A 24,152-nucleotide genomic window follows, 5' to 3' on the forward strand; every position below is an offset into this window, starting at 1 on the left:
TTCCTTGTTTTGCATAATGGTTTCTCCTTTTTCACAGTCTTTAACATTCCATCGCCAATAAAAATGCCCTTCATCCCCCTTTTCTGCCTCCTTTGGTTTTCACCCAGCAATTGTATGTAGCTTCTTCTTCACCATGTCTTGCTCTTCAATTGTTTTCCTTTCTATTCATTTTACCTCTTCAATCCTTCTCCTTTCCCAACTCTCAAAACCCTGCAACGTATGCCTATAATCTTACTTTCAGTGACTATTCCTGCTCTGTAAAAGATTTTGTACCCACACCATATTCTTTTCCCTAATCCTTTCTGAATATCTTTACTCATTGTCCATGTCATCAACTCCATCCTCCTCATGAAAGCTTTGCACTCTTCTTTGACTCTACATTCACTGCTTACTGAAGCAGAGACTTGTACAGGTTGCTGATGTCACCCATCTCTCTAGTCTACTCTTTATGTTCTTTAATATATTCCTTCATTTTATTCAATGTACACTATGAAACCCAACCCCTTCTTGAAATCCACAAAGCTAAGAAATACTTCCGGACTAAACTCAAGTGTTCCTTTCTATTAGTGACCTTGTGACTATTATGGCATCATGTTCACCTTTCAACTTCCTGAAACCAAACTGATCATCCTCAAATTAACCATTTGCTCTCCATCCTGTTATTGATGATCCCAAGGGCCACCATTAGCTTAGTATGAAATCAAATGCCTTGTTCTTTAAGTTCACATATATGGCTGGCTTTCTTCCTTTCTTTGGTATGGGAGCAATGATCTGATGAAATCTTCTGACCAAATTCCTCCTTCATGCATACAACAAAAATAACCATGCATAACATAAAAACCCATAAAAATTACACCTTTCACATTTTCCTGGACTCTTGAATAGTTCTGCTGGGATGTTACACTGCTCCATATCGGTTTTCAACATCCATGTATAATGCCCCTTTCATCAACTACTTCCGCTGATAAAAGCATATTTGTCTATTACTATTATTGTCATTACTTTGGCCATCTTGGCCCAAAACATTGCCATGAATTGTTCAACCTGCTCTAATTTTTGTCCTCTTATTTGCCTAGTAAACTTAGCTTTCCTCCCCATAACCTTTGGTTAGTGTGGTATCCTGCTTTAAATGTCCCAACTATCTAGTTCTCAACATATTCCTAACTATCAAAGTTCATATTCTTACTGGTACAGTCCTCTTTCTTGTATCCCCATAGACTAATACCTTTATCTGTTGGAAGGGCTTGTGCATTCTGATGACCCCTAGAGCTATGCTGGTGGGAGAAGTGATAATTGCTTCTATTAGGGTCACCCATGTCAGATAGGTTTAAGGGAAGGACCAGATGAAAGGTGATTTGTGCTGCATCTCTCCTTCCGTGAGGTAACTGCAAAGATGCCTGACCACGTTGGTGTGGCCATTTGAGTAATGATGTTATATTAAAAACACTATTGTAGAAGGCAATGAACCACCTCAGTTATTTATTCCAAGAAATGTGAAAAAGGACAATGGATCCAAATCTGGGGGCTCTCGATTTCCGGTCAAGCTGCTATTAAGTCACAAGCAAAATTCAGCTTTATTACTCAAAATTTTGTGTATTTAGTGACAGAGCTGTTGTAGGCCATTGCTTGCCTTACCGCTCTGAATGCACTTATAGAGGATATAAGAAGAAAGGAGCACCTCATTGTTTGAGCAGTAATGCTTTTAATGGTAATTGTTAAATCTTTATACAATAAGATGTTCACCAGGCAAATTATGTGACTTGAATATTTTTATAACATATTTGATGACTCCATCTTCATGGACTACAGCTTACACATGTTGGAAGCATAAGTGTTTTGGTGACCCCCTAGAGCTGTGCTGGTGGGAGCAATGATATTTGCTTCTGGTTGGGTCACCCATGCCAGATAGGTTGGAGGGTAAGAGCCAGACAAAAGGTTGTCCACACAGCATCTGCTCCTCAGAGAGGAGGCTGCAAAGACATCTGACCCGAGTGGGGTGGTCATTGAGTGATGATGTAACATAAAAACACTTGAGAAAGACAACAGGAAACCACCAGAATTATTAATCCCATGCTACAATAATGGACTGAATATGAGTTCTGGCAACTACAGGATATGGTTCAATTGTCTGCATGTCACGCCTGGCAGTGGGAGATGCAGTTGCTTCCTCTGTAGTCATCTCGTGACCTCCTTGCAAAGAGAAAATGATAGCCGTGGCACAGAAGAGGACCTAACTAGTTAGAACAGGGACTTGGAATATTAGGACGATGTTGAGAACAGGAAAATTACAAAATATAAAGTCAGAGATGGAGAGAGGAAATATAGATGCTTTAGGTCAGTGCAAGATGAGATGAGGATAGTGGTGACTATTTGAGTGATAGTTTCAGAGTGAGATACAGTGGAGGAGAATAGATACAAGGAGAGATGGTAGTATTATTGGACGAAGAGGTAGGAAGGAGCATAGTACACAGAGCAATGAAGATTGATAGATGGATTTTAAAAGATATATAGGGAAGGCTGTTCAGGAAATGGAATGTAAAATCATTAGCCAGGACAACAAGAGAGGAAAAAGAAAAGGACACCATGGATATCCATATTTTCCCATCAATAACACACACCTTGCGTATAACGCACACCCAGAAATTTGTAGTTATCATGTATTTGTATAGATACCGCGTACCCAGGGCTTCATAGCTATCTTGAAGGTGTATTGATGCCACACATCTGTGTATACATGGGCATATGTATAAAATGGAATGCAATTAGAAAGGCATATTTACTAATATATTTTTGCAAGACTCTTCTTTAAATAATTGTGTTAATAGGTATGTAAATGTTTGAATTTTTTTCAATTTTCATTAGATAATGTGCACGTCATTTTTTCTGTCATCTGAACATTTTTGCATACATAACGTGCACATTATCGATGGGAAAATAAGGTAATTAGAAAGATAGATGAGAAAGAAGTGGAATTAAACTCAGGGATAGGTAGAAGGAAGTTTAAGGGGTTATACTTCCTTCAACCACAGAGCAGGGCAAAAGGATACTTAGGTGATGATCAATTTGGGTTCAGGAAAGGGGAAGGCATGCGTGATGCCATAGTAGTAATGAAGTCATTTATCGAGGACGACATAGAATACAATCAGTATTTGTTTTTTGTAGATTTTGAGAGATCATTTGACAGGGTATTTTGGTAGAATTGATCCATGCATTCCAGAAAATTGGAGTAGATTTGTTTATTAATGACTTCATTAGGGCGATATTGAGACTATATAGTCCCTTCTTCCACCTAACCCCTAAACAAGGGGATCGAGATGGTGTGGGGGCTAACGTACTGGCTTCCTACCCAGAGGGATCAGGTTCAAATCCCGGCGATGTTGAATATTTTTCAGAGGTATCTCAATCCCTACTTGAGGTGCTTTGTGGAGGGCACATTGAGTGAGTACGCCGTCCGTCGGATGGGACATTAAGCTGCAGACCCCTTGGCGCCTTTCCGGAAGTGTAGGCTAATACTGATGCCAGGTTTCTCTCCACCCCTCATCCTTTCCTGTCCATCCCCTATGGTGCAAATGACCTCAGCTGTCAATCGTCTCCCCTAAATACTACTACTACCCCCCTAAACAATTTATTGATGACAAATTCAAACACTCAAGCCCTAGTAGGAGGAAAAATCACCTTGGAGGGAATCTGACAACCGCTGGGTTGGCAGGCAAAGAAGTGCCCTGCCATCACTGGAGCCGGTGAAGGATTGGAGGGATAGGTGACTTATCTACAGGTACAATTGGCATGTCTCCACTTGCACAGGTGCGAGTGGTGGTGTTAGGAAGAGGAGTATGACATTGGTGTTGATTACCACCTGTACATATATGTGGAGGAAATGGTTAAAGAGGCAAGAGAACAGGAGATAGGCATGAAACCCAATGGGGAAGTCTTGAAGTCAGGTTTGCAGATGATCCAGCTTTAATTTGCCAGTCCACCAAGAGGTTGCAGTTATTGAGCACTTCATAATGCCCCATTGTTACTAGAGGTTGGTGGCTTGACATTCTCATCCATACACCATTGTGGCTGCTGAACTCACTAGAAAGTTGATCACATTTCATATCCAAGTACAAAAACACCTTTTCTAGAGCATTCTCCAAAGAATAACTAGGAAAAATTTCTTTCACGTTACAGTGCTATTTTCTCAGACGTAAAAAGTTATTCTAAAAACATAACAGATATCTTCAATCTTACATAAAACAGTGATGATAATGATTAAAGTAGATCGGTTCTTACCTCAAGGGCTTCAGTGGTTTGAAAACTATCAATAGGTGCAATGGTGGTAGTAAATATGTAAAACAAGGCAACTGAATAATAGTACTGCAATTTAATCTAAATTAAAATAGAACTCTAAATAATGTTGGACTATATTGTGAGAGCTATTTAGTGACATTTATGGCACCTGTTTTGAAAAAACTGATTGATGGTGTTTACGTACCTTTTTTTCTTAAAATCCTGGGGCTTTCAGTCTGCTAAATTTCCAAATATACTTCTAAATGAACCACATCCAATGTCAATGTTATGAGGGCGATTCGAAAAGTAAGTTCTCCTATTTTTTTCATGAAAAATCAAATTTATTCTCAACTTAGCATACATCGCTGGAAGGGTTGAGCATTTGGCTATTTTTCTACATAGTCACCTTGACGATCAATCACTTTTTACATCATTGTAACCAGCTTTTTAATACCAGCATTGTACTTTTGTCCCATCGCATCATGAAGCTAACTGACAACTGCTTCTTGCACTTCCTTATCTGACTTGAATTTCTGCCTCCCAAGGTGTTTTTTGAGAGCGGGAAACAAGTGGTAGTCGCTGGGGGCAATGTTCGGGCTGTAAGGAGGGTGGTCGATGATATCCCAGCTAAATTCATTGAGTAGGGTGGTCGCTTGATGTGACACATGTGGATGTGCATTGTCATGATGCAAACACACTCCTTTGGTGAGACACTCTCTTCATTAAGGCCTTCCTTTATCTCATGAAGGGTAATTATCCAGTTATTGTGCACCATCTCGTCAATTGGAGCCACCGTTAATTCTGGCAAACTCCGCCACCCAGACCGCTGCTCATTGTGGACATTTTCCCGGCCATCAATAAACTCCCTGCACCACTTCCACACGTTTTTGATGTCCATACACTTCTCACCGTACACTTCCACTAAATGGCGACGACTTTATATCAGAAAAGCAGTTGTCAGTGGGCTTCACAATGGGAGAAAGGTACAACGCCGGTATTAAATAGCTGCTTACAAGGATGCAAAAAGTGATTGATCGTCAAGGCGACTGTGTAGAAAAATAGCTAAATGCTCTACCTTTCCAACGATATATGCAAAGTTGAGAATAAATTTGATTTTTCATGAAAAAAAATAGGAGACCTTACCTTCCGAATAGCTCTCATGCATGGAAATGTTTTCAATTTTTTCACTAGTCCCTCGAAAATTTACAGTTTGAGTTTTCCATTACATCTACCACTAAGTTTTAATAAAACTTAAGTTTTTTATTGCTAAGTTTTGATTTTTTTAAAATCAAAGCAGAAAGAGCAAAGTGGCAATGCAGATCATCTAAGGTTTATGAGATATATGTATATACATATATCTGGTGCCTTACTGAAAATTGTAAGCCAAGTTGCAAACATGTGATACCAAACTTTAGTTCATGTGCACACATTCTGCAAGTTTGTCAGTTTCTGTAAGTTACTAATATGAAACATCAGAAATAATATTCAGTATTCATGATAATTCACAGGACAACCACAGAGACTATTAGAAAATGTTATTTAAATAAAGCATGCAAGTATTTGGAACTGTGACCATGGTATAAATTATATATTTATAATGTTAAATAGGGAGTTCTAAGGAAATCAACAACCGCAGATATGAATGCTTGACCTAGATACTACAAGAAGATTATTTTCACTGCGGAAGCTTTATTTGATCAGTTTGGGCATACAACTTCCCAGAAACACCAGGAATATTTTCATAGAATAATGCAATAAACCCTTGGTCAAAGGCCTAGAAGTGTGCTCATTTAACCAACTACTAGTAAAAGAACATCTGAAAATATGTAACCATGGACACAGTAACATCATCTAAACAAAAATATAAACCATTATGGTGAAACTATTGTCAAAGGGAACAACTACCCAATCTGGGTAAAAATCTTGAATGCATTTCCCCATTTAAAAATGAATTTCCATGTACTCAGGATATTGTATGCTGTGAGCAAATTTGTTCCAGGATGATTATTATACCCACAATATTATTTACAAGGGCCTTAACCTCTACCTTAATTCTCTAATATTGACCCATTAGGCCATAACATCCATCAGAGTGCTGGGTGCATTACAGTCACCGGCAGTGAGCGTTTTGAAAAAAAATAAGAAATTGCAACATTATGACCAGGGAATTGGGATCACTCCGATTGGCAAGGTGACACACGATATCAGCTTAATGGTTTACCCCAGTCAGCCAAAGACCATTAGAATTTGTTACTTTATTTCATGCCCATTAGACAATTTATTTACTTCAAATGTTCTAAAATCAGCTTGTGTCTTATGGGCCAAGGGTACACTGGTATAGTTTTGACCAATCAGTCAAGCCCATTCACTGGAAAAAAACTAATAGATATTTTACCCACATGAGGCATAGAAATGGTAGCCATAATTACAAATGTCAATAAATTCAATGTTTTGAGCTAGTAGTAACCAAGATAGTTTTAATAATTTGTGGAAAATACTTCCCAAAAATATTCCCAAATAAATCTTAAATACACTGGAGCAAGTTAATTAAATCTCACAAGTGGTGCTGTCTCAAAACACAATTAGTGTTGGACTAATGAGAATGTCACCCTTCTGCAAATACATACATACAGGATGTAGTGAGTATCAGGAGAGATAAAATCTACACCTGTACATTGTATATCTCAAAACTCAAGTCTAAAGGCATACAACCTTAAGTAGCACAAGCTTCATAGATGCATAAAAAAATGGTTGCTTTTAATGCAAATTTCAATTATATCAAAATAACAACAATAACTACGCATCACGTAAAAAGATAATAATCTCATGGGATCTTAAGAGAGAAGATTGTAATACAATGTTACATTTGAACTTGAATTCATGAATTAGACTTCAGAACACGGAAACAATGCAGCTCTAAGGTACTTTGACACACTGACAACAAATTACCAGTATTTAACAGTGAATAATCGTTCATATACATATAGCCGCTAATTTATTTATGTTACAATTAGATTTCCTTCACACTGTGTAAAAATAAAAATATTTTGATCTTTTCTGTCTAGCCCAATATTTTTTGTAAATTCTGACCTCAAAAATCAGGATGCATATTATGTGCTAGGAAGTATGATATTTAATATTTATTTCCATAACACTCATACATACTTATGAATTACTTATCCTCATCAAGAAGACACGAAGTTAACAAAGCTAACTCTATTTGTACTGATATCCCATAGTACTAGATAGACCATGCATGTTCGAAGTTATTGATGTACTTCAAAAATTCGTAACTCAAGTGACACTAGTAACTTTGTCATCCAATAATCAACTTGTACACCACTTACATGTAAGAAGTTGCAACATTTCCCTGCTAAATCATATGCTTGAAGGAAACTCTGCATTAGACTGTCATGCCAGATAATAATACTTCATGAGAAAACTAGCACCTCCAAAGTTAATATTAGTAAAATGATAATATTTTTAACAAAATAAAACACTTCACCAGAAAAAGAAACATTTTAACAACTCATTTCTTCTTAATCTTTAATGTGATAATTGACACCCAAAGACAAAATTTTGGCTGAATTTCAAATATGTACAACAAGGGGATGACAAAAGATTGTTACCCTTGTCTGTGAGTCTATTAGTAACAAATTTTTATTAAATCACATAGCTGAATTACAATAGATTTTCTATATAATATTTTCAGTCATCTGTTCTCAATCAGTGTTGGTAACCATTTCTCAAGATATTAAAAGATGAGGTTACCTTTTGACATTTTCAAAAAAAATCACCTTAAAAAGGCAAATACTATGTAGGCATAAAATAAATGTTTTATACAAAATTATATGCCAAATGAAAACAACTCTGTTTAGCAAAATTAAGGCTGGGTCCAAAGGAAATACTTAAAAGGAGGCAATGAAAAAGTGAAAATTTAAAATGATTTTTCACTGTCAGAGCTTGTCTAGAAAATAGGGATTGCCATTGTTGGAACGTCGAGCAGTGAGAATCTCGGCTCCAGTATCTGTAACAAGTAGTGTGTGCTCAAACTGTGCAGAAAGCATTCCATCTACAGTCACGGCAGTCCATCGGTCAGGCCACAATTCATCTCTCCAATTCCCTGAAAGCACAAATTTGGAGACTTAAAACTTTTAATTTTGAATATTTTAAGGTTTTTTATTTCACCTCTGGATATTTGGAAGCCCAATTCTTTCAATCCTAAATTATGAAAGATGAGGTCTTATTAGTGATTTATGCTGACACGCAGAGAAATTAATAATAAATACCAAAACCGGGCCAAATGAGCACTTATTCAAAATGATAGCTAGTTTAATTAATAAATATTGTCAAACTAACCCATTATTGTGTTCCCACTCACCTTCTGAAATCATAGGCTCTATGGTGAAGCTGTGGCCATATTTCATCACTCCTACAGCCTTATTTTCTGGAAAGCAATGAAATAACCTTTGAAACAGCCTACACCCCAATTAAAGAACATCAATGCAGGCAAACTTTTAAATGAAAAATAAATTTCAATAACAGGATTTAGCTCTCATTTTCATTATTACATAGAACTGTCAAACCAAAATTTCACGTCAAAGCTTGGACTTACTTGCATAATGAGGTATACTGGGTGCAGTATGAAACAATTTATGTATTCCATGGCCACAATAACCTCTTACAACAGAAAAACCATTGTTTTGGGCATGCTTCTGGATAACATTTCCAATTTCACGATATTTCTCGCCAGGTTTTACTGAAAATTCAGAGCATTTCAATAGATAAAACCTAAAAGGAATTAAAAATAATCAATTCACATTTCATTTCCCTTTAACACTACCTACTTCAGAAGCCAATGGCTACTTGCCTTTTATGCAGCAGCCACACAAGAATGAATTCCCCTCATTATATATATGATCAAAATGCAATAACCCTCCTCTGGAGCCTTTCGTCTTGAGAGGAGACTTGGCAATATGCTGAGCAAAATATGCCGATGCATATGAGTACGCTTAAAAATTAACCTATTCTATTACAACATGCAAACATTAATGAATACAAAACAGTAAATGAGTTAATAAAAGCAATGCTAAGACAATTACCTATCTGGATTGACTTATCAAGGCATTCCCATGTGACTTGAACAAGTTTCTTTGCAGTGGGCTTGACATCACCAATAAGAAAGGTTTCATTTAGATCACCATGGTATCCTCGATGATAAACAGTGATATCCACTGAAAAGATGAGTGAAATGTTATATAATCACTAATACATATATAATACTATAAATTTCATAAGCACAATGATTGTTTGCATCAAAATATGATAGTTTTCCAATTTGAGAACTTTTAATTAAGTGCAAGATCATTATTAAAAATGAGCAAAAGTACAGGCGCTTCAGAAATATCACAAAAATACTGTCACAATATTATCTAAATTACTTTAAAATCAGTGAGCATTAATTCAGTGGCACACGTTTTGTTTTGAAATTTATAATCTAACTACACTCTTGTTTCCAGATAAATTAATGAAAATGCACAACTGAGTCTATAATCTGAAAAATAAATTTGCCAAATACCTACTGCACTGCCTTCCTATTTTAGCTGCAGTAGATTATTTTTCCTTCAATGGAATTGATGAAAGCCCAAGATAGAGGCTTGGTCTAATAAGAGTTAGAATATATGTATAATCCAAGGAAATAAAAATGAAATGATTGCAAAACATACATTTGATAGAATATTCTAGTAGATATATGCCCATTTTTGATCCTTTAAAAAAGTTACTGTTAACCAGATCATAGAAACTCGAAATGAATGGTGGAAATTTGGCTATGAGTGTGACTATATATAAAACAATCGAACATATTCACAGCATTATGATATAATTTCTTTGGGCAATATGAATAATTATAATTGTTACAGAAGCAAAACAATGAATTTGTAAATTTTATCTGATAACTATTCAAACATACATTATTTCAGCATGAACTACTTGATTTTTTTCCAGTAATTAATTGGCCAAAAAATATTCCTATACAATAGTTGCTGATTTTACCTTATGAAAGCAGGTTGCTTGCAATTTTACTTAATGAACTCTCAAATTTATGTTTTATAATATAAAAATCTGAAAAATTGAGGCAGGAAAAAATATTTTAACAGTATTTTCATGATTATAAACAAATATTTTGCTAGATTAATATATAAGTAATGAAAAACACATTAAATAGTTGAAATACAATGAAACAAGCCCTAACACCAGATAATTTACTGTGCACTATTTCTACAGGAAGGTTTCTATATACTATAAGGTTTTTTACATTCACATCTATTACTTGCAATATTTCCAACTCAATTTTCAGATATTTCTTTCAGGAAACAATATTAAGAAACATAAAAATGAAATAACATATAACTAAAAATAGTCAACAGAATTTAATTATTTTATAATACACATCAAAATACCACCCAAGCAAGACAAAAAAGTGTAATGTATCACACAGCTAAGACTATGATGCACTCAGTCACTGTGATGTCCAACGATCAATTTTCAATTTCATTAAATGCTTCATTTATCACCAAAATAATTTTAATGACACAATATTCTTAATATAATTCATAGCCTTACAACTATGAGCAAATTCAAGGAAAAAAAATAGAATTCATAAGTGGCAGTGAGATTTTACATAAATTCTAGGTTCAGAAACATGAATTTGAGGCAATCATACTATTAATTCATAAGAAAAGCTGATCTGACTTCTAAAAATTAATTAAATTCAGGGTTTCAATGGATTTATCTTCAAAGTTTTCCAAAGAGCCTATTCTAAGAACTATTAATGGCGGAGGTAGCATTGATTAACATAGTTAAAATTCAAAGGCAAGTTCACTGAATTAGTAAACCTTGTATTTTTTCACAATAACTTGATTACACTAAAACTAGTTTCGGTGCATAAGCGACATTATCCGGATTAAAATTTCATAAACGTCCAGGAAGGAAGGAAAGGATTATTGAAGGGGGGAGGAAAACAAGGAAGTTATGAAACCACTCCCCCAGTACAGTTGCCTCCTAACCGATACTTGTCCCTTCCTCCCCTTTCCACCACCCACTTATTTCCATAGACCACCTCCCCTTCTAGTATGCGTATATTTCCTGGTCATAAATAAAATTTTAAACCTGTTGGTGCCAGTGTCGATGGCATAAAAACCAGCCATAGTGTAATAAAGTTGTAAAGAGGCTACGTTGTTTAGCATTTGCTTGGCAGCCATCAATAGTGAGCGTATTCTGTGAATTTGTGAAAATTGGTCATCATTATGTGAGACAATACTTCTATCTGAAAGGCCTCAGCCCAACCAATACAGGTATAACAGCTTAACTGGATTCTACTCTGGGTGAGTCTGCTCCTTTGTTTACAACAGTAAAATATTGGGTAGAAGAGTTTAAACGAGGCCGTACGAGCTGTCAAGATAAGCACCGCATTGGTCAACCAAATGAGGTGATGACTACGGAAATGATGACGAAAATTCACTAAGTGATATGGATGATCCTCGACTGGAAGTGCGCAAGCTAGCAGACATAGTAGCCATTTCAAAAAGTGCGTACATAGCATATTAATAGAAAATTTGGACGTGAGAAAGCTGTGTGCACGATGGGTGCCGTATTTGCTCACACTCGAGCAAAACCAGTGTCGTGAAGATGTTTCAATCGAGTGTTTAGTAAAGTTTCACAGCAACAAAGCATAATTTTTGCAATGTTTCATTCCCATGGATGAAACATGGGTCCATTACTTCACACTCGAGACAGAAGAAAAATCAAAACAATGGATTGAATAGGGAGAACCGGCTCCAAAGAGAGTGTAGACAGTTTCTTCTGCAGGCAAGGTCATGGCGTTGGTCTTTTGGGATGTATGCGAGATTATTTTCATTGACTATCTTGAAAAAGGAAAATCTATCAACGGCGAGTATTTTGCAAACTTATTGCAATGTTTGAGCGAGGAAATCAAGCAAACGCAGCCGCATTTAGCTAAGAAGAAAGTGTTGTTTCATCAAGACAATGCACCAGCTCACAAAATCCGTTATTGCAATGGCCAAAATTCATGAATTAAAGTTTGAATTGTTACCTCAGCCACCCTATTCGCCAGATTTAGCCCCCTCAGATTATTCTCTGTCCGCAATGAAGAAAGAAATGCTACGTGTTCAGAGATTTTCCAACACAGAAGCAGTGATGTCAGCAGTTAATGGCTATTTTGAGGAGCAAGACAGTTCTTATTATAAAAAGGGTATCAAACTTATTGAACATAACTGGGAAAAGTGTATAGAGCTGATAGAATATTATGGTGAAAAAATACATTTTTTTCCAAAAGTTTTCTGTTTTCTTTGTTGGGTCAGGTACTTCTGGGATTACCCTTGTATTTATTCAGTGATCATGAATTTTCACCAAGTAAAGCCTGATGCCATGCAATTCATCAAAGCCAAATCACTAATCAATTAAAATATTTTAAAAAATCAAAACGTTTTCAAGAAGATTAGAAGGCATGACTATAAGACTTGAATTCATTGAAAAAATTTTGCTTCAACTAACAGGCCAGTAGCAGCTAATAGTAATACATGGTCCACAACTGAGGCTTATTTCCTTATGTATTAATTTATCCCTCATCTAGCAACAACTTGTCCTTCACCATCGAGGGAAAAATAAGCATGCAAAATAGCAATAGTGAGGCACATCAGCAGACAGTGCACCATACTCACTGAAGGTTTCGTACTCACACAAAAAGCAAAAACAAGCAATAAGAGACAGATTTCAGGTAAACTTGTCTTTTGACTCACAACTCACCATTACATATATCACCATCTTGAAGAGGTCTAAGGTCTGGGATACCATGACAAATAACCTCATTGACAGAGGTACAACAAGAACTTGGAAACTCATAGTAATTCAAGGGTGAAGGATAGCACTCTCTCTCCACACAAGCTTCATGCACAATTCGATCCACTTCATCAGTTGTAACTCCTACTCCAATAACCTTTGCGGCTTCATCCAGGACCTCACGGCCAAGCTGTCGATGCCACAAGGAAAAATTGTACATTTCAGTGATGCACTTTATCATACCACCAGACACTAAAACCCACTGAAAGCCTTCTGAAACTATGTTCCATCCATAAGCCATATTTAGTTACTGTGAAACGTTTTCATGGCACATAAGTATGCCTATAATTTAATTCCAATCTTGGTAATCCCAACTGTTGAAATTACCAAAACACAAGACGATTAGAGCGATTGGAAGAGCAAGGAAAGAAGCCCTAGTTTAAAATACCAGCAGAGTAAAATAAAACAAGGAGAGAATCAGCTTATACATCTATTATTTTATTGGAAAAAGCTTTTGCTCAATTATAGCTTCCCAAGATGTTGCAATGTATCTGGGATATTCTACACAATACCTAATACTATATGCTTCATTTATTTTCTAAAGGATCTAATACGAATGAAAACTAACCTTGCAAGATACTCTCATTCCTTCAATTTCTTCCTCTGTCAAAGTCCGAATCTGAGCAGATCCCTTCATCTTCTGCTCCGACAACGGTATTCCCTCAGGGTGCGTAGCATAATCTGGGCGAGGAATGTGACTTGGCACTGTTCTCCTTTTAGACTGTGCATGAGGCCTGAGCTTCCCTAAACATTCAAATCACACAACTAAGAAAAAGTATATACAGAGATTTAGAGTGTCGAATAATACAAAATATCACATCAAGTCATCAAGAGTTGTCTAATCACTAAGCAAGCCCTCTACTAGAATATTATACCAAAAAATTGGTAATGTCCAGGTTGCCACTTTACAATGAGATAACTCACCCCTCATTGGTGGAGAGCAATGTATCTACACTGTAGTATAAGACTTCACTAATCAAGAATTTCATACTTAACTTTGCCAAAATTTAGTCAACGCACTAAGCACTTAAATAATGTTGGTCTTCAGAGAATGAAAAGTAACACAATATTTTCTTACTGTGAAATGTCAAGTACTTTCAAACTCCCATTATTCTCACAACTCGTTTGTTATAATTTGGAGGAAGCAAAATTAACATGTATAGTTTTATGGTACAGAAAATATGGTACAGAAAAATTTGATAATAAATAATGGAATGATATCCTACCAAAAATAAATAATTTATACGTATCGAGTTCTAACTTGGGAATTCAAATAAGTCAAGGGATGTCACACCATTACTGTGTATTAATACAACTATCATGTGATCCTCGAAAGACATGGCTCAAAATCATTTTACACAGCTATAAGCAGATAAATTAGTTTCGTGCTAAAAATCTAATTTCTAACGCAATGATTTTGGATGCAATTAATGAATTGTTAGCCTAATCGCTACACTTAAGAAACAACCATTACTGGACTATGACTCTGGCACCTGGGCTTCATACGTACCCGTAAATCTGTAGTTGGGCCATACAGGCCGCTGATCTTGGTCATCTTTGGAGTCCACACCCTCACCCTCTAAAAATTAAAGTTTTTATCATTTTCAAGACAAATAATAAGTTCAAAATGCATTAAAGTGATAAATAAGAATTAAAATCATCGACAAACATCCAAAAAGCCTTATGAAATTTAAGTAATAAACAACCAGACAAATAATGCATACTAACTCGCTATTTTGTGTATAACCTTGTGAGACTTCCAATTTCCTTTAAAGCAATCCTAAAAGAAAGAAACTCGTGCTAATGAATGCGCATGAAATTGTAAAACAATGTAGTAACTACACAGATAACATGATAATTTCACAATATTTTGTACTCCGACAGTATCGTTATATTAAAGCTATTTGTTTCAGAACTCGGACACCGGATCACGTCATTGAAAACAAGGGTACGTTCCTATTCTCAATTTAAACAAAAAACGATAACTTATAACTTGATAAATGCTCATAAAAATCATAATTTTCATTATGACACGGCACTTCCCACTAAAACAAGCCTTAGCGCATAATCATTTCCCAATTTCCACTTGCTCACAAATACATGGTGCATTACCGATTAACCACAAAAGAGATAAGATCATACACTTGACATAGAAATAACATTACTTGTGAACAGAAAAACGATCCTTGAATTCCTAGTTTTAAACAAGTCGGACACTGCAATCTCGCAGGAGAATTGCATCCAGGTGTTTCGCACACTCGTGTGATAGTCCCCGTGGTGGCCATTTTCATTGGATTCTTTTTCTTCCGTTGGTGCTTCCATCTACAAGCTTTGTACCTCCTTCACGTGAATTTACTATTTTGACTGTCATTTTTTAAAAACCGTTAGGCGCGAAAATTAGGTTGCTTTTAATTACAGCATAACATTGCTTGTAACTAATATATATGTCGTTTGTGTATCCTAGATGCCATGAATAATATTGATATTTTAAGGGATTCATAAAGACCCAGTAATGAGTACGTGCGAGTTTCATTGTATTCTGGTAAGTTTATAATGATCGTGAATGTTTTTATGTGAGTTAATTTTGAATTTTTCACGCCATGAACCTATAATGGGTAATCTACACACATGTTAATAGATTTTTCATGCTAACTAGAAGCCGACCTATCTTTTAGTAATATTAATAATATTAAATCTTATTGTAAAACAAATATAGAAAAGCATCAGGAACTATATCGGTAGATGGGAGCAATCAGAGTATATCATCAAAGAAACAGCGAATATCATCACCATGGACTAGAGAGGTTGGTAAGGTAATAGAATCAATTAATATTATCTGACTATCACTATTTACAATAATTGATCCTACTATTCATGGCTCCCAAAACGTACATTCTCAAATTTTATAATATAATTCTTGGGTTATTTGTGTATTCCGGAGATATTCTGATCCGTTGTAAAAATTCCAGGTGGATTGTTTAGCAAGTTCTAGTAATATCCAATGAGGATTTAGTCAAATCCAACAGAAAGCATAATCACAGGTAGTGATCCAGCTATCTTGCTAGATGTGATATAATCTTGGAAGAATCTATAGGGATAAAAAAGAATCTAAGAGTATCATGTTAAAATCTTGCCAGAAGTAGCTGTAGCCTCGTGTATTTCCTGGGTCATGAGAATTCCCTGCTAAAGCTAGTTAAATCTTGTTTAATCCAGTTATGTTAAGAAGGTTCCTGTATTAATATTCTTAATTCATCCATGATTTGTTTGATGAACAATAATTGTTTTTAAAAATTTCTCAATGTGTCATATTAAATATGTGTAGGTCATAATAGGCAAGCAAGAAATAACCAATTTCTCGCTAGAATATTTGCTAATGCACTTAAAATTCTAGCATACATACTTCTAGCCCAGTTAAAAAAATTAATTCCTACCCTTTGTTCACTTACATTAATTCCTACTCTAGCAATTTATTTGTGGTAATGACTCATTCATTTAAGGTAAACTACCGATTAAAAGGTAGGTTTTGGATGATCCCTAGCAGCCATAAACTTCTAAGTACCAGCGGAACCTATTCTTGCTTGTCCTACATTATTTCTTTCTGCATAATTTCTGCCTACCTTCACACTGTCTAAAAATCCTACCCTCTCCATGTCACCCATTAACACGATGTTCTCTCTTCCATAATGGCCTTCATCATACCACTACCTTTCAATATTTCTTCCGTCTACTTTATAAACCATTTTCTGATTCCTGCCGCTACTTCCTCTCTTCACCCACTCCATTCAAAACCTAAGCATTTGTCATCTTCACTGGCCAACTTATTTTCTTCATTCTTTAGCATATCAAATCTCAAAACCCTCTAATATTCTTCTCTTGCTGCCAAATATTGTCTCGCATCCATAAAGAGTTGCAATTTACATTAAAGTCTTTGCTAATCTTTTCTTCACATCATTACTTCTTGTACTCATCATCAATTCTCTTCTTCTTACAAATGCCTCTTTCACTAATGCAATTATTCTCCTAATTTCCCCGTTGCAATGCAACTTTTCCCCTAAAATACTGACTTAATACATGAACTGCTCCATCTCCTCTAGTTTATTCCCTTCTATTTCAATGCTTAACTTAGTTTTCCTACTTCTAGAGAATCTCATTATTTTGTTTTCTTGTAATTCTCACCCCATACCTTTCGCATTGTTCTCATAAATCACTCAATAGTTGCTGCATTCTATTGGCTGACTGGCTCAATATTGCTTGATCATCTGCAATACTAATTGACCTAATTATCTTGCCTCCCACTTTTATTCCCAGCTCAAGCCTTTCCTATGCTGTCCTCAACATTTCCTTGGCATATAAAATGTTGATAAGTTCCTGTGCTCATTAGAAACCATGTCCCATTCCCCTGCCCATCCCCATTCTCACTTTGCTATCCTTACCTTTGCTAATTGATTCATGTACAAGTTTTGCATAAGTTGGCTATCTCTCTAGTCTACTCCTTATTCCACAAAACTTATCATCCTCTAGTCCTTGCATACAGCTGATTTACACTTTTTTTGAGTTTGGGATTAAAATGGACCTACTGAAATACTATGGCCATATTCCTACCTCATAAATACTGCATACTAGTGTAAAGAATCTCTTCCTTCCCTTATTACCCCTTTAGCAATTCTCCAGGGATATCATCAATACCTACTGCCTTGCGTGCCTCCATCTCCCTTATTGCTTTGTCTATCTCGCTAAATATTATTCCTTGACCCATGCTAAACTCATCTAGTTCACATTCCCTTTCTATTTTCAAACTGGCTGGCCTAACATCTTTACCATAAAGGTCTGCTATGCATTCTTTCCACTGTCCCTGAGCCTTATTTCTTATGGTAGGTGTAGTTTTTTCCTTGCTAAATCCAAATGATTATCTTCCTTTCTTAAATAAGGGTTTTGCTTTTCTTTTGAAATGTCTTTAATAATATTGCCTTGATATTTCAACCACATATCCTTGGACCTGTTAGTTTCCTGCCAAGTTATTGTTTAATTCACTGTACATTCTTCTCCTCATTTACATTTTTACGTTCTTCTATGTTCATCTTTCATTCATCCTTTGAAGCACCTCTCCAAATACCTGTGGCTTCTTAATTCCTCTATCATTTCTATTGTTTCCTTTGTCCCCTTTCATCCTATCCTTTAACTCCTCCTACCTTCTTTCTTCTGTTTTCATTCACCTTTCCTAATTTAGATATTTATTACGTGTTTCTTGGTATTTGTTCCTTTTTATTCTAGTCAAACCTTCAAGATTCCACTTTGGCCCTTCCTACCCCTCCTAATCCTTTTATATTTTATGACACTCAACGATGGCCCAAGTCTGTATCAGTACCAAGAAAACTGTGTGAGTTAATGGTGCTGATCCTAAATCTATGTTTAACCTTAATATAATCTACCTGTGTCTCCCCGCATCTTCCTTGTGTACCTATGCCTGTGATGATGTTTGAATCAGGTATCAGTTATTATTAAACCCATTATTCTGCAGAAAGCAGCTGCTTCCTCTCCATGGTCATTCCTAATTTCATACTTATATCCTCCTACCTCTCTCTAATCTTTCCATTTGCCTAACATTGTGTTCCAATCCCCAGGTACTTTAAGGTGGTTTCTATCGCATTCACACACACATTGGCACATTCCCAATTGAATGGTATTGGTTGAAGGTTAAAAAAAAATTGAGGAACCAATCTTTTTGGGCTAAATGCCTGGCTGCTGAAATGAAAAGTCAAATAAGATGATCTCTAGAAAAGAATTAATTGCCTTTGTCACTTGGTGAAGCTACTTAAAAGGAAGTAGCTTCAGAGGAATGGGAAAATGGTTGCTACTTCTCTGCTCTGGATAACTAGGTGAACTGTCCCAAAAGTAACTTACGTTTTGAAATAAAATATGAGCCTAGTAACAAGACAAAGTGTTGTTATATACATTTTAATGGCATATTCTTAAACTATTTTTACATAGTCATCATTAAAATTGAGGCATTTATCATAATGATTCAGAAGCTTCTCAATTCCATTTTTGAAGAAATCTTGCGCTGCTTCACAATTGCACTCAGAAAGTAGTGCTATCAGTTGATGGGTCAAAAAATTCATCTGAAGCATACCAAGTTAACAAAGGCGTTCCACAAGGCTCAAACCTTGGGCCACTTCTTTTTCTGATAAACATCAATGACCTACCTAACTGCTTACAGAATTATGAAGGAAAAATACCAGTGTTGTATGCTGACTGAAAACCTTCTGGACTTAAATGTAAATAAAAGTAAAATAGTAAACTTTGCATGCAATAATAACGCGACTGATGATCTGCAGGTAAAAATTAATGACCATTCAATTGAGCATGTGATGGAATGTAAATTTCTAGGTATTTCTCTGTGTGCAAATATTTCTTGGGATACACATGTAAAAGCCCTTCAAGGTAAGCTCAGTTCAACTTGCTACTTATTAAGACACCTGTATGAAACTAAAAGTAAAACTGTACTACTCAATTTATACTATGGGGAAATTTATTCAAATATAACCTTTAGTATAATATTATGGGGATCAACGGCTATTTCTCAAACCATTGTTAAATTGCAAAAGAAAGCTATTATAATCATCACCAGGAAACCTCACAATGCTCCATCACGGCCTGTTTTCCATGAATCAAATATGCTACCACTCCCATTCATCTAAATGATGTTTTTAATTCTGCATATAAAAAATAACATTGGCAACTATTCTCTTAACTCTGCCTATAATAATCATTACACCAGAGGAAGGAATTACATCCATTATGGGAATATAAGAACTAAAGCATTGAAATTAGGGCCCATTGAAATGGACATCAGATAATATAACAAACTACCCAAAGGTGTTAAGGATTCAAAGGGAACTGCTGCATTCAGGCATAAATTAAAAAGATATCTACAGCATAATATGTTCTACTCGGTATCGAATATCTCTACAATATTCCTGGCCATTAAGTTCATACTCCTAGTTTATAGGAATGTTCATTCGGATTCATGTTGGTAATCAATGATTTTTCTGAATTGGTATTTCATGTGCATGTTACAGCCAATTTTCATGGGTTTGTGCCAAATATTATGTAACTGTGAGTACTAAGTATCTTAATTAAGCCTGAGTCTTTGCTCCTTTTTGACATGCCTTATATCATGTACATACACCACCCACCTGGTATTTTTGTGTTATGATCTCTGGGCAAATAAAAAGTTATAATAATAACAATTTTAACCACTTGTTTACACCAGCATACAATTCTGCATCATTGTCAAAGAGCTGTGCTACAAGCCATTTCTTCATTGCTGGAAAGAGGTGGTAATTGCTCAGTGCCAGATCTTGACTGCACGGTGATCAAGCACCTCCCATCCCAATCCATTTAAGAGCTCTTGTGTTCAATTAGCCATGTGTGGATGTGTATTGTCATGAAAAAACAAAACTTTTGAGCTCAGTTCTCCCTGACGCTTGTTTTTGTTGCCTGCCTTAGTTTTTTCAATGTATCGCAATATCTATCTGAGTTAATTGTTGAGCCACGTTCGAGGAAATTGACCAGAAGCACACCCTCAGCGTCCCAAAAAAAAGTTGCTGTGATATTTTTTTGCTGACAATGTTTGCAGACATTTTCTGGGTTTCCTGGGAGAACTTATGTGTCCTCATTCCATAGACTGCCTGTTATCTCACAATTGGCATGCTTCACCAATGTCTCATCCCCAGTTTTGACTGAATCTAACTGTGCATTGCCATCTTTGTCGTAGGCTTTGAGGAAAGTCAAGTGGGATTTTCTGTTGCAATGCACATTTTAGCAGTTTGCAGAGAGCAAAGTGGAAGAACCACAGTCTGCATACTACCACAGCAGGATGCGTACTGAGTGTAGGGACATTTAGACACCAAGATGGGCCTACCCACTGCCACAACAGACCAATTGATGGGTTGGGTGTAAAGGGAGGGGGATAACACCAGCCTTGTCTGCCAATTGGGTAGTTAGTGGCAAAGTAAAGGTGGGTAGGGTGGAAATCAGAGTGGCACGTTGTGGGGTTGGCTCCCCCTTGAGAAATCTTTCATGTGTGTGCTTTCTTATTAACTAGGAGTTAGGAGAGAAAAAGGGGTAGGTAAAAGGCTACTTTGAGTGAGGCAGGTAATTGATTGGAAATCTTATGCAAGATATCTCCCAGGAATGGAATGGAGAACCACTTGAAGTCTTTAGTTTCTTCAGACAGTGTAGCGGAAATCCTATTCTTGGTCATTGCTTTTTGCAAAGAATTTTTTTGACTAGATAAGGGCTGTACTCATTGTTGGTGGCTATATTAATGAAATTATATTTCTCAAAATAGCTCTCAAAACAACATTATTATTGATTTATCTCTTAATGCCTGCATATTCCTTCTCTTTGATGCTTGTCATTAGTTGTTCCATTTATCTTACATGGAATCTTTCTCTGTTGTTTTTCTCACTCACTTTTCTCTTCATAGCTGGTTTCATCTGGTTACCATGTCTTTAAATGTATTCAATAAGGTATCCCTTCATCTTTGTAGACTTTCATTACACTTCCTTTTCCTATTCTGACAATCAACTTAACATCTTTGTTAAATATCTGACTTATAATAATAGCTATCTTTATTAATGAATGAGTAGTATACAACACTATAGATATGCCCAACTTCCTCCCCAGTCTTACAGATTTACCACCTGCCATACCTGCAGTGCTGTTTATGCTCTTGGCTAACCTACCTGTATTATAGCTCTACTAAATAATACATAACACTTGCGTGGCATACCCATCTTGCAAAAATTGAAGCATGGGCCTGTTTACTGCTGATATCATAAATGTGAGAAAATACCCTCAGGTATGACATGCATGAAATTTTGTCAAGTCATGTCTATCTATAGGTGGAAGGATGAGAATAGATTCTCTGACCTAACAATAAATTGCTAGTAAACCTTATGCATGCCCTTCTTTATTCTTTGACTCCTCAGAAATGATTATTTTCAAGATATTATTATAGGTAATCTATTGGTTAAGGTAAGTTTTGGATGGACACAAACTACCTAATAATTTTCTTGTCTCTTTTGATAAAACACAGCCCAACATCCAACCCCCCCTTCATCTTTACATATTTCCTTCCCATCTCATTCCCTCCAATATCCCTATCCTATTCTTGCCCCTTCCTCATTTTCGCAAAATTCTCCCCTTTATCACAGTCTTCAAAATACCACCGCCAATCAGTATGTCTTGCATCCATTTTTCCTGTTTTCTTGCAATTCCTCCTCACAATTCCCTGTCCTCCCACCACCATTCATAGCACTTCATTTATATTACTTTATGCCCACTTAACCTACTCCATCCTTCTCCACACTCACATTTTAACAGCCTCCAATCTATGCCTATTATCTTGCTTCAATGACTATGTTTCAGCTCTGTATATAACTGCAGATGAAGCTATTAAAAAAGTGAGAACAAAAAATGTAAGTATGCTTTCAAAATATATGTACATGCGAGACAAGTTCTAATTGGACTTACCTTGATTAATCCAATTGAAATCGCAACAATTGTACAACTTCATAGCAATACTACTGACAACACTCTAATTACCCCAGGTGCTGGGTGCTTAAAGAAATTCCAGCCAACCCCAATTTATGGAGTTTTCTTGGTACCATCAAGTTTAGTTAGAAAATTACAGATGGCACAGAAGACAGAATTCATCCTCGACGCTGATTTTGTGAGTTAACTCTTTTTGTACTAGACTACTTATTTAACCTAATCTCACTTCAGATTGGCTGTGAGAAATAAAATCTTACCTTTGTTGAGATTTAACATATTTTATGTGATAGAATGCACAGATTATTAAATTATGGAATTAAGTGCATGCTTTTGGAGGAACTGTATTTTTTTGTATGTAGGCAATCTTGTAGTGTGTGGATTTTTGTGATCTTAGTAAACTGGTTCATTGTCACCCACATCAAATCCCTCTCTTTCTCCTGCTCCTTTTGTGAAATGGGAGTATGCACCTTTTTCAAGAATGGCTATGTTGAATGATAAATAGCATTGACCTTTAACTTTATGTGCTTATACTTTCCCTGTTAATCTTTAATCTTCTAAGTACTCTGTCCTAAATGCCTGTTAGAAGAATTTAAATGCCTGTTATGAAGAATTTATGCAATCATTCACCTAAGTAGTTATGTTATTATTATATTGTTATCGTCGTATTATTACTTTTTATTGTTGCAACTTTTATTTATAAATGGTTTTAGAGTGATACGAAGCTGCCGTTTGTACTCCATAAGTCAGTTCCGGCATAGGCAATTAAAGAAAAAAATTGTATTATTCTTAGAATAAAAGAAAATCGCCATAATAATGGTAAGCAGGGTTCATAAAACGTCTGAAGAACGTTCGATATTATGATCATTTACGTCATTTGGTCATGGACCATTGTAATCGGAGAATCAGGCGTTGAAATCTCCGTTAATTTAGACTTACTTCAAATGATACAGTAATATTTTCCAAAAAAGACCAAGGATTACTTGCGCGGAGTTCAAATTATTTCACCGATATTTGATGAAGAACGTTCAGGCTTCCATCAATTCTGAAAATATAATTCCATCGCATGAAAATAAATGTCTTTACCAGATAAACGAATGAAAACATCGCCAAATAGAGGAATTGTGATTGAGATATTATGCTTTAATTCATATATATTATCTATTGGATGTGAGTAGTAACGAATTTGGAGGGGCATTGCTTACAGACCGAAAAAAGCGCACTTGCTAGTACAATGTGTTGAGAAATAAATGAGAAAGCCACCATTGGTTGACGTCGAAAAAGCATGGTTTTGATTGGAGAAGACTAGAAACACCGCGAATCATACCTAAAGTTTCTCTCGTAGAGAGCAAATCTTGGAGGTCGGGAGGTATGTAGGCTAAGAGGCCATGTTGAAGTCCCAG

The 24,152-nt window shown here is 36.0% G+C and overlaps 1 protein-coding gene across 1 annotated transcript; it reads right to left on the minus strand.

The window, feature by feature from the left end:
* Positions 1–6,797: 6,797 nt before the first annotated feature.
* Positions 6,798–15,486, minus strand: LOC139687139 (methionine aminopeptidase 1). Its single transcript, XM_071584273.1, has 9 exons — positions 15,357–15,486; positions 14,920–14,971; positions 14,702–14,770; positions 13,760–13,935; positions 13,099–13,321; positions 9,375–9,506; positions 8,888–9,031; positions 8,654–8,719; positions 6,798–8,395 (listed from the first exon to the last, which is right to left on the minus strand). The coding sequence occupies exons 1-9, from the start codon at positions 15,480–15,482 to the stop codon at positions 8,229–8,231; spliced, it is 1,155 nt and encodes a 384-aa protein (XP_071440374.1). The 5' UTR covers positions 15,483–15,486; the 3' UTR covers positions 6,798–8,228.
* Between the last annotated feature and the right edge of the window lie 8,666 nt (positions 15,487–24,152).

Source organism: Hetaerina americana, unplaced genomic scaffold (assembly GCF_022747635.1).
Source record: "Hetaerina americana unplaced genomic scaffold, ioHetAmer1.1.p SCAF_17, whole genome shotgun sequence".
Taxonomy (NCBI): domain Eukaryota; kingdom Metazoa; phylum Arthropoda; class Insecta; order Odonata; family Calopterygidae; genus Hetaerina; species Hetaerina americana.